The following is a 16,201-nucleotide window of genomic DNA, read 5'->3' as shown; positions in this document are numbered from 1 at the left end:
CGGCATCCTCGCTTCTTGCTTGGAGACCTAAGACCAGGGTATAGCTTCTGAGTGCCGTATGCTGCTGGCAGCGTCTTTGCTGATACAGATAGACCTGTACCACCCTAGCTCCACAGCCTTAAACTGGGATTGGTGTCGCAGGCTTCATCTCTCAATGTCTCTTCTGTTCCAGTCTTCTCACAAACAGAGGTAGACAGAGGTACATATCACCCCATCTCCCTTCATAGCCGCAGCTTCTGGCTTTGCCCACATTCTCACAATAGTGCCCACTGGATGCCCAACATTTTCCTTTTTATCTCCAGCAATGCTCACAATGAGGCTTCCCAGGTGGCTCACTGGTGAAGAATCTGCCTGCAGATGCAGGTGACCTGGGTTCCACCCTGGGGTTGGGAAGATCCCCTGGAGAAGGAAATGGCTACCCACTCCAGTATTCTTCCCTGGGAAATCCCACAGAGAGAGGAGCCTGGTGCGCTGCACTCCATGGGGTGGCAAAGAGTTGGACACAGCTGAGCGACTAAACAATAACAACAATTTTCACAATAAGCCTCTAGGATAAGTATCCTTGTGGCCACTTTCAGATGAGAAAAAATGAGGTTTAGAGAGGCTAATGAACTCAACTATTAATATAAATGAAAGGTTTGGAGTTTCTTCTGAGACCATCCGATGGTCCAAAGTCCACTTTATCAAAGTCCCTGTCGAATTCTTGATCATTCAGTTTCATGTTCTTTCTTGTCTCAGATCTCCTCTCATCATCAGCATCCTTTTTCTCACACAGGCCTTCCTGGGTCCTGCTGTACCACAGCTTCACACCTAAAATTCTTTATATTGCTTCAAAGTTTAAAAAAAAAAAAAGGGGGGGGAGTTTTAAAATCAAGGTAATAATAGCAGGTCCTTCTGTGCTAATGAAATTTGACATGGAAAACCAAATGTCAGTAGAAATGATGATGTTATTTAAATTCTTCTAAAATGAGAGGCAAGTTTATTCATGTCCTTTCTGTCACCACCTTTTATATTGGCTCGTAACTTCTTTTGCTTAGAAAATTATGAGAAAAATAACCTGGCTTTAATTTTATAGAACAGTGATAAATATCACACTGGACTATGGGCTATTAATTTGGCAATGAAAATGTAATCAAAGACCTTTAAGGGCTCAGAATGATTTTATTTTGATCATTATGAACTGTATTTTATGTAACATCATATTTCTTTCCCTTGCAGACAGATAAGCTTAAAGAATTTAAGTGAGGTAAGTAGCAATTCTGTCCTGCTACTGCTGCTGCTGCTAAGTCGCTTCAGTCGTGTCCGACTCTGTGAGACCCCATAGACGGAAGCCCACCAGGCTCCCCTGTCCCTGGGATTCTCCAGGCAAGAACACTGGAGTGAGTTGCCATTTCCTTCTCCAATGCATGAAAGTGAAAAGAGAAAGGGAAGTCGCTCAGTCGTGTCCGACTCTTAGCGACCCAATGGACTATAGCCTACCAGGCTCCTCCATCCCTGGGATTTTCCAAGCAAGAGTACTGGAGTGGGGTGCCATTGCCTTCTCCGAATTCTGTCCTAGGAAACAAAAAAGGGAATTTTTTGCATTAACTGTCTGTGATGGGCAAGATGCTTAATTATCATAACAGCTATGCTCAATATGTATTAATAGCCTATTTTTTTAAATTGTTTTTGATTGGAGGCTGCAGTCCATGGGGTCACAAAGAGCCAGACATGACTGAGTGACTGAACTGAATTGAATTGCTTTACAATGTTGTACGGGTTTCTTCAATGTAAACAATGGAAACTAGCTGTGAATATACATATATCCCCTCCCTCTTGAGCTTCGCTGCCTTCCCAGATCCAATCCCACCATCTAGGTGGTCACAGAGCACCAGGGGAGCTTCCTGAGCTATATAACAACTTCGCACTAGCTGTCTGTTTTACACAATTATCAGATCAGATCAGTCGCTCAGTCGTGTCCGACTCTTTGTGACCCCATGAATCGCAGCACGCCAGGCCTCCCTGTCCAACACCAACTCCCGGAGTTCACTGAGACTCATGTCCATCAAGTCAGTGATGCCATCCAGCCATTTCATCCTCTGTCATCCCCTTCCCCTCCTGCCCCCAATCCCTCTCAGCATCAGAGTCTTTTCCAATGAGTCAACTCTTCGCATGAGGTGGCCAAAGTACTGGAGTTTCAGCTTTAGTATCATTCCTTCCAAAGAACTCCCAGGGCTGATCTCCTTCAGAATGGACTGGTTGGATCTCCTTGCAGTCCAAGGGACTCTCAAGAGTCTTCTCCAACACCACAGTTCAAAAGCATCAATTCTTTGGCACTCAGCCTTCTTCACAGTCCAACTCTCACATCCATACATGACCACACGAAAAACCATAGCCTTGACTAGACGAACCTTTGTTGGCAAAGTAATGTCTCTGCTTTTGAATATGCTATCTAGGTTGGTCAAAACTTTCCTTCCAAGGAGTAAGTGTCTTTTAATTTCATGGCTGCAGTCACCATCTGCAGTGATTTTGGAGCCCAGAAAAATAAAGTCTGACACTGTTTCCACTGTTTCCCATCTATTTCCCATGAAGTGATGGGACCAGATGCCATGATCTTCATTTTCTGAATGTTGAGCTTTAAGCCAACTTTTTCACTCTCCACTTTCACTTTCATCAAGAGGCTTTTTAGTTCCTCTTCACTTTTTGCCATAAGGGTGGTGTCATCTGCATATCTAAGGTTACTGATATTTCTCCCGGCAATCTTGATTCCAGCTTGAGTTTCTTCCAGTCCAGCATTTCTCATGATGTACTCTGCATATAAGTTAAATAAACAGGGTGACAATATACAGCCTTGACGATCTCCTTTTCCTATTTGGAACCAGTCTGTTGTTCCATGTCCAGTTCTAACTGTTGCTTCCTGATCTGCATACAAATTTCTCAAGAGGCAGATCAGGTGGTCTGGTATTCCCATCTCTTTCAGAATTTTCCACAGTTTATTGTGATCCACACAGTCAAAGGCTTTGGCATAGTCAATAAAGCAGAAATAGATGTTTTTCTGGAACTCTCTTGCTTTTTCGATGATCCAGCGGATGTTGGCAATTTGATCTCTGGTTCCTCTGCCTTTTCTAAAACCAGCTTGAACATCAGGAAATTCACGGTTCACATATTGTTAAAGCCTGGCTTGGAGAATTTTGAGCATTACTTTACTAGTGTGTGAGATGAGTGCAATTGTGTGGCAGTTTGAGCATTCTTTGGCATTACCTTTCTTTGGGATTGGAATGAAAACTGATCTTTTCCAGCCCTGTGGCCACTGCTGAGTTTTCCAAATTTGCTGGCATATTGAGTGCAGCACTTTCACAGCATCATCTTTTAGGATTTGGAATAGCTCAACTAGAATTCCATCACTCCCACTAGCTTTGTTCGTAGTGATGCTTTCTAAGGCCCTCTTGACTTCACATTCCAGGATGTCTGGCTGTAGGTGAGTGATCACACCATCGTGATTATCTGGGTCATGAAGATCTTTTTTGTTTAGTTCCTCTGTGTATTCTTGCCATCTCTTCTTAATATCTTTTGCTTCTGTTAGGTCCATACCATTTCTGTCCTTTATCAAGCTCATCTTTGCATGAAATATTCCTTTGGTATCTCTGATTTTCCTGAAGAGATCCCTAGTCTTTCCCATTCTGTTGTTTTCCTCTATTTCTTTGCATTGATCGTTGAAGAAGGCTTTCTTATCTCTTCTTGCTATTCTTTGGAACTCTGCATTCAGATGTTTATATCTTTCCTTTTCTCCTTTGCTTTTCACTTCTCTTCTTTTCACAGCTATTTGTAAGGCTGTGAATATATACACAATTATAATGTACCCTATTTTAAAGGTGATAAAACTAAAGCAAAACAAGGTGAGCCTGAGATTTTAAATGAAATTCTTATTTGCCACCACATTCAGTGTTTATTGGGAGACATGAGGTCTCCACCAATGACTTCCATTCTTCAGCATTTCAGAAGTAACTGTTGGAAATTGTGATACAATTTCCTGGTTATTAGTTGCTCACAAGAAAGACAGGAGTGCAAAGAGGAGTACATAGGAAATACAGAGTCGCACAGACCTGATTTAGAATCCTACTCTGCCACCAACGACTTTGTGAACTTAAGCAAACTCTCCTGCCCTCACCCCACTCCTGTTCTGTTCTGTTTTCCCAACCAAAAAATAGAGACAGGTATCCTCAACTTGGCAAAGTTGATGTGACAAGAGGAAGTTATCTTAGAGTCCCTTAGATGTTGACTTCTTTAAGCCCCAAAGAAGAAGGTCTTTAAGCCCGTGGTAGGCCCTCATTTCACCCCCACTGGCCTCCTAAGGGATTTGGTTCTTATCTTAATATTTGACCTATGCTTTTACATATAGAACTTGGAGGTTGATCCCCTTCTTTCGTTCTTTTGATGTCGAAAACTTGGCCTCCATGCACTGAGGCTGAATGGAACCTCAGAGACGGAGTTTTGGGTGAAGCAGAAAGGAATAGCTTTATTGCTTTGCCAGGCAAAGGCTGTCACAACGGGTTCCTGCCCCCGAAAGCTGTGTGTCCCAACAATAGAGGATATGGTGAGGAGTTCTTTATAGCAATAGTTCAAGGGTGAGGTTGCTGATAAGATTAGGGTGTGTGCAGGGCCTGCACTCTTCTAATCTGGCTCCAAGTGGTCTCCTGATGAGTTTCTACGGTTCCTGAGGTCATCAAACTGTGACCTCTCTCTGGAATGAAGAATTGTATCAGGTAGTTAACATTTTCATTTATTGGGGGTTTTAGTAGTACTTCAGAAGACCATCCCCAAGAAAAAGAAATGCAAAAAGGCAAAATGGTTGTCTGAGGAGGCCTTACAAGCAGCCATGAAAAGAAGTGAAAGGCAAAGGAGAAAAGGAAAGATATACCCATTTGAATGCAGAGTTGCAGAGAATAGCAAGGAGAGATAAGAAAGCCTTCCGCAGTGATCATTGCAAAGAAATAGAGGAAAATAATAGAATGGGAAAGACTAGACAGCTATTCAAGAAAATCAGAGATATCAAGGGAAAATTTCATGCAAAGATAGGCTCAATAAAGGACAGAAATGGACCTAACAGCAGCAGAAGATATTAAGAAGAGGTGGCAAGAATACACAGAAGAACTGTACAAAAAAGATCTTCACAACCCAGATAATCACAATGGTGTGATCCCTCAACTAGAACCAGACATCCTGGAATGCGAAGTCAAGTGGGCCTTAGGAAGCATCACTACAAACAAAGCTAGTGGAGGTGATGGAATTCCAGTTGAGCTATTTCAAATCCTAAAAGATGAGGCTGTGAAAGTGCTGCACTCAATATGCCAGCAAGTTTGGAAAAGTCACCAGTGGCCACAGGACTGGAAAAGTTCAGTTTTCATTCCAGTCCCAAAGAAAGGCAATGCCAAAGAATGCTCAAACTACCGCACAATTGCACTCATCTCACACGCTAGTAAAGTAATGCTCAAAATTCTCCAAGCCAGTCTTCAACAGTATGTGAACCGTGAACTTTCAGATGTTCAAGCTGGTTTTAGAAAAGGCAGAGGAACCAGAGATCAAATAGCCAACATCTGTTGGATCATCAAAAAAGAAAGAGAGTTCCAGAAAAACATCTACTTCTGCTTTATATACTATGCCAAAGCCTTTGACTGTGGATCACAGCAAACTGTGGAAAATTCTTAAAGAGAAGGGAATACCAGACCACCAGACCTGCCTTCTGAGAAATCTGTATGCAGGTTAGGAAGCAACAGTTAGAACTGGACATAGAACAACAGACTGGTTCCAAATAGGAAGAGGAGTACATCAAGGCTGTATATTGTCACCCTGCTTATTTAACTTATATGCAGAGTACATCACGAGGAATGCTGGACTGGAAGCACAAGCTGGAATCAAGATTGTCGGGAGAAATATCAATAATCTCAGATATGCAGATGACACCACACTTATGGAAGAAAGCGAAGAAGAACTAAAGAGCCTCTTGATGAAAGTGAAAGAGGAGAGTGAAAAAGTTAGCTTAAAACTCAACATTCAGAAAACTAAGATCATGGCATCTGGTCCCATCACTTCATGGCAAATAGATGGGAAATCAGTGGAAACAGGGACAGACTTTATTTTGGGAGCCCCAAAATCACTGCAGATGGTAACTGCAGCCATGAAGTTAAAAGATGCTTGCTCCTTGGAAGAAAAGTTATGACCATCGTAGACAGCTTATTAAAAAGCAGAGACATTACTTTGCCTACAAAGGTCCATCTAGTCAAAGCTATGGTTTTTCTAGTAGCCATGTATGGATGTGAGAGCTGAACTATAAGGAAAGCTGAGCACTGAAGAATTGATGCTTTTGAACTGTGGTGTTGAAGACTCTTGAGAGTTGCTTGGACTGCAAGGAGATCCAACCAGTCCATCATAAAGGAAATCATTTCTTTACTATGAAAGGACTGAATATTCATTGGAAGGACTGATGCTGAAGCTGAAACTCCAATACTTTGGCCACCTGATGCGAAGAACTGACTCATTTGAAAAGACCCAGATGCTGGGAAAGATTGAAGGTGGGAGGAGAAGGGGATGACAGAAGATGAGATGGTTGGATGGCATCACCGACTCAATAGGCATGAGTTTGGGTAAACTCCGGCAGTTGGTGATGGACAAGGACTCCTGGGGTGCTGCAGTCCATGGAGTTGCAAAGAGCAGGACAGGACTGAGCGGCTGAAATGATACTGATATAGAAGAGCTCAAAGATATTGTTATGCTTATCTCTTGAGGCAGAACCAGGACTCTGCCCCAGTACTGCACTACTGTTTCTTGGCTGTTCCTCCTTTGTCTCTGCATCTCCTCCCTTCCCTGATTAGCAACTATTTGAGTCTGCCATTTAGGACTCAGGGAAGGTCATGGAGTCCGGAGTCTGTTCCCTATAAAAACGAGGAACAGGGTTCACAGAAAGGCTCTGTCCCCGGGAGCCCCACAGGTCCTGCTCAGTTTTATTCTCTCTCTGTTTCTTTCTCCTTTCTTCCTTCTTTCTTTCCTTCCTTTCTTCCTTTCTCTCTAGTATTATGAGAATGTTAGAATTGAGTCACATTTCTAGCTTGCCCCTCAAGCAAGATAGTTATGACCTCCAATCCATAAGACAAGAATGTCAAGGAGGCTAACACATGACTGCTGCATGAGGGGTTATATTCAAGACTCCACCCAGGTTATCCTCTTTTGCAAGTTGTTGGACTTTCCAAGTGCCACCAGGAAGGAGAAAGTAGGGGTGGTCCTCTGCAGCTGAAGGAATTTACACATCTGAAGGGACTTCACCCCTTTCTTCCTGCAGATCAGCTAATGTGTCCCAAGTAGGCTGTCACTCAAGATGACCATTATTCACTGCTCAGTATGAAAGGACAATAGGCCCACCAATCATGAACAAGAAGGAAATGGGAATGTCTGCCTTGGACAGCAGGGATCCTGCAGGACAGTTTGTTTTTCTCGCAACTTTCATTGGCATTCTGCTGGAAATTGATAACATCTAAAGAACAACAAGGGCTAGTGGAAGAACACATTTTTCTTCCTTATCTCTTGCCAAGACACTTCCTCATTGCTCTTGCCAAAACACTGCCTCATTGTTTGGACTGAGAGTCAAGGTCATTTCTCTATTCCAAAAACCCATCTCACAGGACACATGCCATGCTTGTGTGCATGTTAAATTCTTGTTTAAATTACATCTTGAGGACCAGAATTCATTCCGGCAGAAGCGATGTGCCACCTGCCACCACCTCCCTCCAAAAAAAAACAACTAAGAGAAAAAAAGAGGGCTTCCCTGATGGCTCAGACAGTAAAGAATCTGGCTGCATTGCAGGAGACCAGTGTTTCATCCCTTAGCCAGGAAGATCCCCTGGAGAAGGAAATGGAAACCCACTCCAGTATTCTTGCCTGGAGGATTCCATGGACAGAGGAGCCTGGCTGTTGCAAAGGTTGCAATGGACAGAGGAATCTATGGGGTTGCAAAGAGTCAGACATGACTGAATGACTAACACACACACAATAGAGAAAAAGAAGCCTCAGAAAAGTGGCAAGAATTGCCAGCTGGCAGAAAGATGGAGCCAGTGCTGAAGCCTGAAGTCTCAATCTACCTCCATGTCCATAGTTCTGCCCTAGGAAATACGCGACTCACCTGAAATGAAATAGTGAAAAAAAAGAAGAAAGAAACAGATGAAAGGATGGGATGAGAAGGTGGGAAATGAAAAAGAAGGCATTACAATTTAACTTGAATATGTTAATTTTATAACAAAAAAAATCTAGATTTCACTCTACCTTTTTCTATTTATTTATTTTTTATTTTTATTTTTTTTTTTTACTTTTTGCAATCCTCTTTAATGTCTGGCTGAACAGAGACAGCTGGATTCTTTTTTTTTCTTAATTTTATTTAATATTGGAGTATAGTTGACTATAGGGCTTCCCTTGTGGCTCAGCTGGTAAAGAATACACCTGCAATGCTGGAGACCTGAGTTCAAACCCTGGGTTGGGAAGATCTCCTGAAGAAGGCAAAGGCTACCCACTCCAGTATTCTGGCCTGGAGAATTCCATGGACTGTATAGTCCATGGGGTTGCAAAGAGTCAGCCATGACTGAGCAACTTTCACTTCATAGCTGACTTACAATATTGTGTTAGTTTCAGGTGTACAGCAAAGTGATTCAGTTATCCATATACATACATCTGTTCTTTTTCAGATCCTTTTCCCATGTAGGTTATTACAGAATATTGAGTAGAGTTCACGGGGCTATACAATAGGTCCTTAATGATTATCTATCTCATATAGTCTAGTACTTCCCCACCACCACCTTTGCCATTTGGTCACCATAAGTTTGTTTTCTATGTCTGTGAGTGTGTTTCTGTTTTGTAAATAAGTTCATTTGTATCATTTTTTTTATATTCCACATATAAGTGATATTATTAATATATTATATTTGGACCTAGAGATTATTATATTAAGTGAAGTCAGAGTAAAGCAAATCTCTCTCCACTTTTCTAATTGCATTTGATTTTAAATTCAGAGCCCTCAGGCAAAAAGTTGGCTGGGTTTCAATTAAATAAAAACAAGAGCTCTCTCAGACAGATGGCTTCTCAGCTGTATTTACAGCAAGGCTTTCCCTCTCCTTTGACAAGCCTGAGAACCACAGCACAAAAGATTGTGCACTTTGAACTGCCTGGTTCAAAGTCTTGGAGAGGACTCAGTGTGGAGACTTTCAGACCACTCATGAGAATCGATTCATTCATTACCCTATTTATGTAGCCTATTGTTGTTGCTGTTCAGTGGCTCAGTCGTCCAGCTCTTTGTGACCCCATGGACTGCAGCACACCAGGCTTCCCTGTCCTTCACCATCTCCCGGAGCTTGCTCAAACTCATGTCCACTGAGCTGGTGATGGCATCCAACCATCTCATCCTCGGTCGTCCCCTTCTCCTTCTCTGCTGTCCACTTCTCCTCCTGCCTTCAGTCTATAGTTTTGCCTTGATTTGCTGTCCATGAGGAAATGTATGTCTTCTTTTCAGAATCCTAGGGGATGCCAAGTTCCTTAAGGTAAAAAGGCTTGTCTGTTGGCCAGCCTTAGACAAGACATACAATGCCTCTCTGAGATATTTGTTGATACAGGTTTCTTGTCTATGAAGCCACTGTGAGTCAGGAGACCTGGGCTCCAGAGCCTGCTCAGTGACAAGATAATTCTGGGACTCTGGGCAAATGGCACCACCTCCTTGGACCTCATCTGCAATCTACTGGCTTTAACTTTTCACAGACCTCAGACCACTTTGAAAATTTGATGTAAAGTATGATAAACATTTCCCACCCCAGAGAAAAATGCATGTATTTACAGAAGAAAAAAAAAATTGAGTTTTAATTTCAGAAGGTTCATGAAACCCACTAGGCCATTCAAGAACCTCTTCCATCCCCCAGGTTAAGAAGCTCTTGTCCAAATGATACTTGTAGATCTCAACTGCTGTAATGCATGAAATGGACTTTAGAGAATTATTTGCAGTTACGTAAATACTTCAACAAATACTGTACTTCTTGGAAGGCATTTTAATTCCTCAAGAGTGTAATAGGACTTCAGGATGCAATCCAAAAAAGCACATAGACTTTCATAATGACGAACGATCAGGAATCCACTATTAAGGAATGAAAGAGAAAGAAAATGTTTGGAAAGAAAAATTGTTGCATTAAAAAGAATATTGTGAATATTTTCATGCTCATCTTTAAAAATAAAAATTCCAAAGCAGATATAAAAAAAATTAACTGAATGGCAACCCACTCCAGTACTCTTGCCTAGAAAATCCCATGGACGGAGGAGCATTGTAGGCTACAGTCCATGGGGTCGCAAAAAGTCAGATACAACTGACCAACTCTACTTCATCACTTAAACACAAACTCTATTAAAATTTTATCATCTCTCTTAAAATCCTGTTTTCTGTAATACAACCATACACACACACACATACACACATATACACACACACACACACTGCTTTTAAATATATCATAAGCCTCATTTTTATCCTTAAGTTTTTATGTAACTTTGAGACATTGATAAAATATAATTTTATGCCATACTGTATATAAATAATTGCAATGAATTTCTAATTTTGCAATAGTGAATATAGCACCAAAATTTATTTAATATTTCCCACTTAGAGGGTTATATAAATTGTTTCCAGTGTTTTTATAAGTAATGACGTACTGGACATCTTTATACATGGAACTTGATCCAGATTTCAGGTTGTTGTCTTAGAAAAAGAAACTTATCAATGGAATTATTGGGATAAGAATTAGAGTATTTCTAAGGCTCCTAATAGCTATGGTTAAATTGGTTTCAAAAATAGTCAAAGCAATTTATAGTCCCATTAGCAGACTGTATATTTGCCTATTACTTCAGAGTATAAAACAAAGAATATAAAATTTTTATTTTTTCCTAGTCTTTTGGAGGCATATTCACAGATTTTTAAAAATCTATGCTAACAGAAATGTTGCCCAAATTCTACTAACCAATACACACAGAGTATAATATAAAATTCTAGATCATTAAGAGTCACTCAATAATATTCTCTTTTTAATTCAATACAGGTCCTTGGAACAGAGAAAGGTGAACTGTTTATATTTGTTTTCTTATTCTAACACTATTAGGCTAAGTCCTATTTCCAGGTTAATAGCATTAGTCTTTTTTTAAAAAAAGGATTGCTTGTTTCAGGCCTTAGGCACGTGTGTGTGTGCATGATGACATGATCTAGATGGATTCAGGACCTCAGAGTCTATTCAAGAGTCCTGTGATCTAAACAGCATGATTTAAATTGGGCATGGGGTGGAGTTCTTTCTTCAGCTACAGGCTAGTGACAAGGAGGCACGCTGTCACCCCCTGACATTTTGGAAGGATATTGCTAGCCTGCTGCTCCACAGAAGCTCTGGGTGTCTCCATCCTTGATGTCAGTCACTCACACACATGTCAGCCCTCGTGCGTGCACATATACACATGTATTCACACTGCTGGTGTCACTATTGTGGAAGCATGGAATTCAGTACTCACTCGCTAGCTGGGAGGATGCTAATCTGGTGATACCTTCATGCCCACCTTTGAGATACTGTTCACCATTCACTTAGAATGATGAATTATGTCCAAAGCCGAAGGGCCTGAACTATGGCCCAATGAGTTAACACAGTCAGCCTGTGTCAAAAACAGTTTGACAAACCAACATTGGGTTAAGATTTCAGAGACTCACCACCAGCTGTTTTGTTTTGGACACCTTGCATTGCTTCTGTGAGTCCCAAGTCTTCTCATTTTATATTGAGGAAGTTACACTTGAGTGGGTCCTAACCAAGAGTTTCTGATGGAGGAGTAGGGGTCTGTTGGGAATGCTAAATAATTTTAAAACCTAAAGGAAACTGTGCCTGTTTCCTCAATAAAGCTCAGCATTCTAACTGAAACGTTCAGGAGCTGTTGCCTCAGGCTTCGGTGATTTATCAACGCGCAATGTGACATTGGCCAACTCACGGGGGTAGCTGTTGATGACCTGAAATGATTTTATGGGATGTGTGACTAGTGGACCAGTCACTGACTCCAATCACATTTTTAGTAATTATGGTCCTTCAATCAAAGGTGTCCAGTTTGTGATCAACCTTGGACACAGCACAGAGGAACAACCAAAATTAAGACATGTCAATGTTTATGCTTCCTTAACTTTATTACTTACAACTGCAACTAGAAGAGTGTTTTATGGGCTTTCCTATCATTGTTTTATTATATGACCTTGGTAATTCTGGATGGCTGGTTAAAATCCATCCAGGATTAAAAGGAAATAAAAAGTGATAATACCAATGAAGCAAAAGTCACTCAGTAATGTCTGACTCTTTGCAACCTCATGAACTACACAGTCCACAGAATTCTCCAGGCCAGAATACTGGAGTGGGTAGCCTTTCCCTTCTCCAGGGGATCTTCCCAACCCAGGGTTCAAACCCAGGTCTCTCGCATTGCAGGTGGATTCTTTACCAGCTGAGCCACAAGGAAAGCCCAAGAATACTGGAGTGGGTAACCCATCCCTTCTCCAGTGGATCTTCCTGACCCAAGAATCGAACCGGGGTCTCCTGCATTACAGGCAGATTCTTTATCAACTGAGCTATCAGGGAAGCCCAGTAATACAAATGACATATGTAATTACTAAATAAGTCTGGGTACTATGGTTGGCACAACTTTTCAAAACTTGAAGATCAAAGAGGAATAACTGAGAAAATGCATGTCTGGTGGGAACCAGGCAGGAACCACTGGTCTACACCAGAATCCTGGGAGCTCTCCTGCCTTATCACAGGAGAGACAGGAGAATTCAGTTGTGCATGGGCAAGCATCCAGCATCCCCATAACCTACATTTCTCTAAACGGTTCTTAAGTTCAACATGTTTGCTTATGTTTCTATGTAAAATTTCATCTAAATGCAGAATTCAACTTCAACCCACTTCCACTTCAAGCCTGTCCAATACCAAATGCCTTCTAATGCAATATTCTATATCTGGTGGAAGTTTAAGAATGAGTTCTAGATTTAATATTTTTGACAATATTGACTATTCAACATTAAAGCAATTTTTATAGCCTCAAGGACAAGCTACTCCCCAGACCCAGGGTTTTGCAGAATATATGGGTTACAGTTTCCACTAACCACCAACTGCTCACTCTTAACAATAGAGATTACTTGGATGAAATTACAGCCATTTCAAAAGACCTCTAACGGCCCCTAATCATTTTGCTTTTACAACCTGACCAAATTCTGTGATGCCTTTACACAGTTCCTTATCACCAGATGAAGCCTGAAGCACCTCATCTGCCACAAAACCAAAGTCCTCAAGAGATTCCTCTTGCCGTTGCCAGGTAAGGAGCCAGGAATCCCTGGCTGGGTCCCAGCGTGGGGTCAGCCCTGTGTTGCCTGGGATAACGACTCACGGGGTCTCCTGAAAAAGACTCTCTGGCCTTCAATAATGAAGCCCAGTGACAAGGTCCCAAGGAAGCCAGTGAATCATAGTTGTTGTTGAAGTTAATAGGATTTAAACTGGCCATGGGGTAGAAGTCTTTTTTCAGCTACAGGTATTGTTCTTCTTGACTTTATAAGTGACTGATTGTGCGTTAGAGACAATATTTGAAGAAACGGGTATTCACTAGGCAGGATCAACTGGAATGGCAGCTAATCAACCTGGGAAGAAAAGTTGACATTTCTAACCAGTCTCAGCGGATGACTGCACAGAAGCTGACACTCACTTTGGAACAGCACTTTATAAATGAGCAGGAGTTGAAAATGCCATTATCTGAGTAAATACTTGCCTGATTAGGTTATTGTGACAACTGTCATCCCAACAGAAAAGTCGACGAGGCTAATAAGGCTGGTGATTCATTGGCTGAGGTCACATTAGTAGTAGCTTCCTTAACATCCCCAGTCTCTAAAATTAGTGCTACCAGGCCCTCCTGTCCGCAGTCTGGCCAGTGGCTCCAGCTCCATCCAGGCCACTCTCCACTACTGCCAACAAAGGACATTTAAAGTGCTACTCCTCTTCCTACAACATTTCCCCACCACGCCTCACATTTCCCTCTCTCTGCCATCTCCCTATTTGGGAAACTTCTCTTTGTTCAGCAGACCCCAGCTCAAAGCCACCCTGAATCCAGGAAGTAGTTCTTCTCCATTCCCCAGAGGGAATACATGAGGCCCAGGGAGGCTGAGTCCCTTACTGCTGAAATCAAGTCCAGCTCCACTCTTCAGGAACCCATCACATCTACATGCAGAAGTGGAAGTGGATTGAAGTTGAATTTTACACTGATTCAAATCAGTGTAGATGCGATGGGTTACTGAAGAGTGGAGCTGGACTTGGTTTCAGCAGTAAGGGACTCAGCCTCCCTGGGCCTCATGTATTCCCTCTGGGGAATGCGGAAGAACGAACAAACCATGTGGCCTTGGGCATCACCTCTCATCTTCCATGTGAAGTTGAGAGCAGGGCCAGACCTATTCAACATGCCCACGCGCCCACTACCCACCAGCTCCCAATGCCATTGCCAGGCCCTGTATGTCAGGGGCATGGTCTCCACCCTCCATTCCCTTCCCCGCCATCACTTTCGTGTGCTGTTTCACACCTTTGGTGACTTTGTTCTCACTCTTTGGTGTGTGGGCATTAGTTCTACAGCTTCATTCTCTTATTAGACTATTTTCTGTTTAAGGCCCAATCTGACACAAAACCCTTGCCCATACAACACATAGATACCCTTTCTAATGTACTTGTCTAAAAAGAAACAAAAAATCATATTATAGTCAAAAGATCATGAGATTTCAGTTGGACCCACATCTGCATTAGTTGTTGTTTAATGTGGCTTGGCTCCTTCTGTGTGTTTGTGTGAACATCTCCTGATTTGAGGGGCTTCCCTCATAGCTTGGTAAAGAATCTGCCTGCAATTTGGAGACTTGGGTTCGATTCCTGGGTAGGGAAGGTCCCCTGGAGAAGGAAATGGCAACCCACTCAAGTATTCTTTGAATCCCATGGACAGAGGAGTCTGGCGGACCACAGTCCATGGGGTTGCAAGAGTCGGACGTGCTTGAGTGACTTTCATTCACTTACTCACTCCTGATTTTTCTTTCTCTCTTAACTGACTGCATCTTCTAAGTCTCCTTTTTCCCAAACTGACCTCTAAATATTGGTATTCCTCAGATCTTTCTGAGGACCTTTTTCCTCTTGGTAAGAGTATAGGCAGTTAATCCATCCTCATGGTGTCAAATGTCAACTCTATATTGATCATTACTAAATCTCTGTCTTCTGCCCAATCACCCTTTTTAGCCCCAGACCCACGTCCAGTTACCCAATGAGCAGTTTTCCTTGAATCAGTGACACATGTCTCAAACTCAGTGTTGGAAACTGAACTCCTGATTTATACTTTCATTTCCAGACCCACTCTACCCTCTTACAACCTTTCTCACCTCAATAATCGTATACTCTCTTCCCCATCTTCACTCTTCCCATCCTGTTTATTAACAGCCCCCTAAATTCTCAAATCTCAACTCATAACACGTCTTGAATCTGTCCATTTCCCTAGCCCCCAGGACAACTTGAGAACCAAACCAATTTTGTCTAGATTAAGTGACACTCTTGTTCTGTGCTCACCTCTATGGTGCTGTTTACCCCATATTGTGATCGTGGTATAATTATGTCTTCCTTTCAAAAACTAAGCTGCTTCAGGGCAGAAGCCATGTCTTATTCATTCGATATCTCCCAAAACATACAATGTACTTAGTAAGCACTCAATTGGTGTTTATAAAATGAAAGAATTATCATTTCTGTTTTAGCTCAAGTGTTTTTTTTTTGTTTTTTTTTTTTATAAACTTTGTACTTGAAACCTAGAATATCTTCAGAGGATTTTACTCTTTTTTCAACATTTTCTAAAAATCTTGAAAAATTAGGGCAGTGAAATTTTGCTATCGAAGATTTTTAAATTAATATAGTATATACAGTTGCTGAGTCCAGCATTTTTGCAACCCCATGGACTGTAGCCTGCCAGGCTCTTCTGTTTATCAGATTTCCCAGGCAAGAATACTGGAGTGGGTTGCCATTTCCTTCTTCAGAGGATCTTCCCGACCCAGGGATCAAACCTGTGTCTCCTGCATTGGCAGGAAGATTCTTGACCACTGAGCCACCAGGGAAGCCAATAGTTCTATATATTT

The 16,201-nt window shown here is 41.8% G+C and overlaps 1 protein-coding gene across 2 annotated transcripts in view; it reads left to right on the top strand.

Annotated features, from left to right (window-relative positions):
* The window catches only part of CLNK (cytokine-dependent hematopoietic cell linker), a 209,256-nt gene that overhangs the window by 161,722 nt on the left and 31,333 nt on the right, over positions 1 to 16,201 (top strand). For both annotated transcript variants that reach the window (XM_010857269.1, XM_010857270.1), the window contains exons 12-14: positions 1,219 to 1,246; positions 11,091 to 11,109; positions 13,296 to 13,377. In XM_010857269.1, the coding sequence (XP_010855571.1) occupies positions 1,219 to 1,246; positions 11,091 to 11,109; positions 13,296 to 13,377 (129 nt within the window). The remainder of the gene's footprint in view (positions 1 to 1,218; positions 1,247 to 11,090; positions 11,110 to 13,295; positions 13,378 to 16,201) is intronic.

This window comes from Bison bison, unplaced genomic scaffold, assembly GCF_000754665.1.
Source record: "Bison bison bison isolate TAMUID 2011002044 unplaced genomic scaffold, Bison_UMD1.0 scf7180017864379, whole genome shotgun sequence".
In the NCBI taxonomy this organism is placed as follows: domain Eukaryota; kingdom Metazoa; phylum Chordata; class Mammalia; order Artiodactyla; family Bovidae; genus Bison; species Bison bison.
The sequence above is the reverse complement of the archived record's forward strand: the minus strand, read 5'-3'. Positions and strand labels throughout refer to the sequence as shown.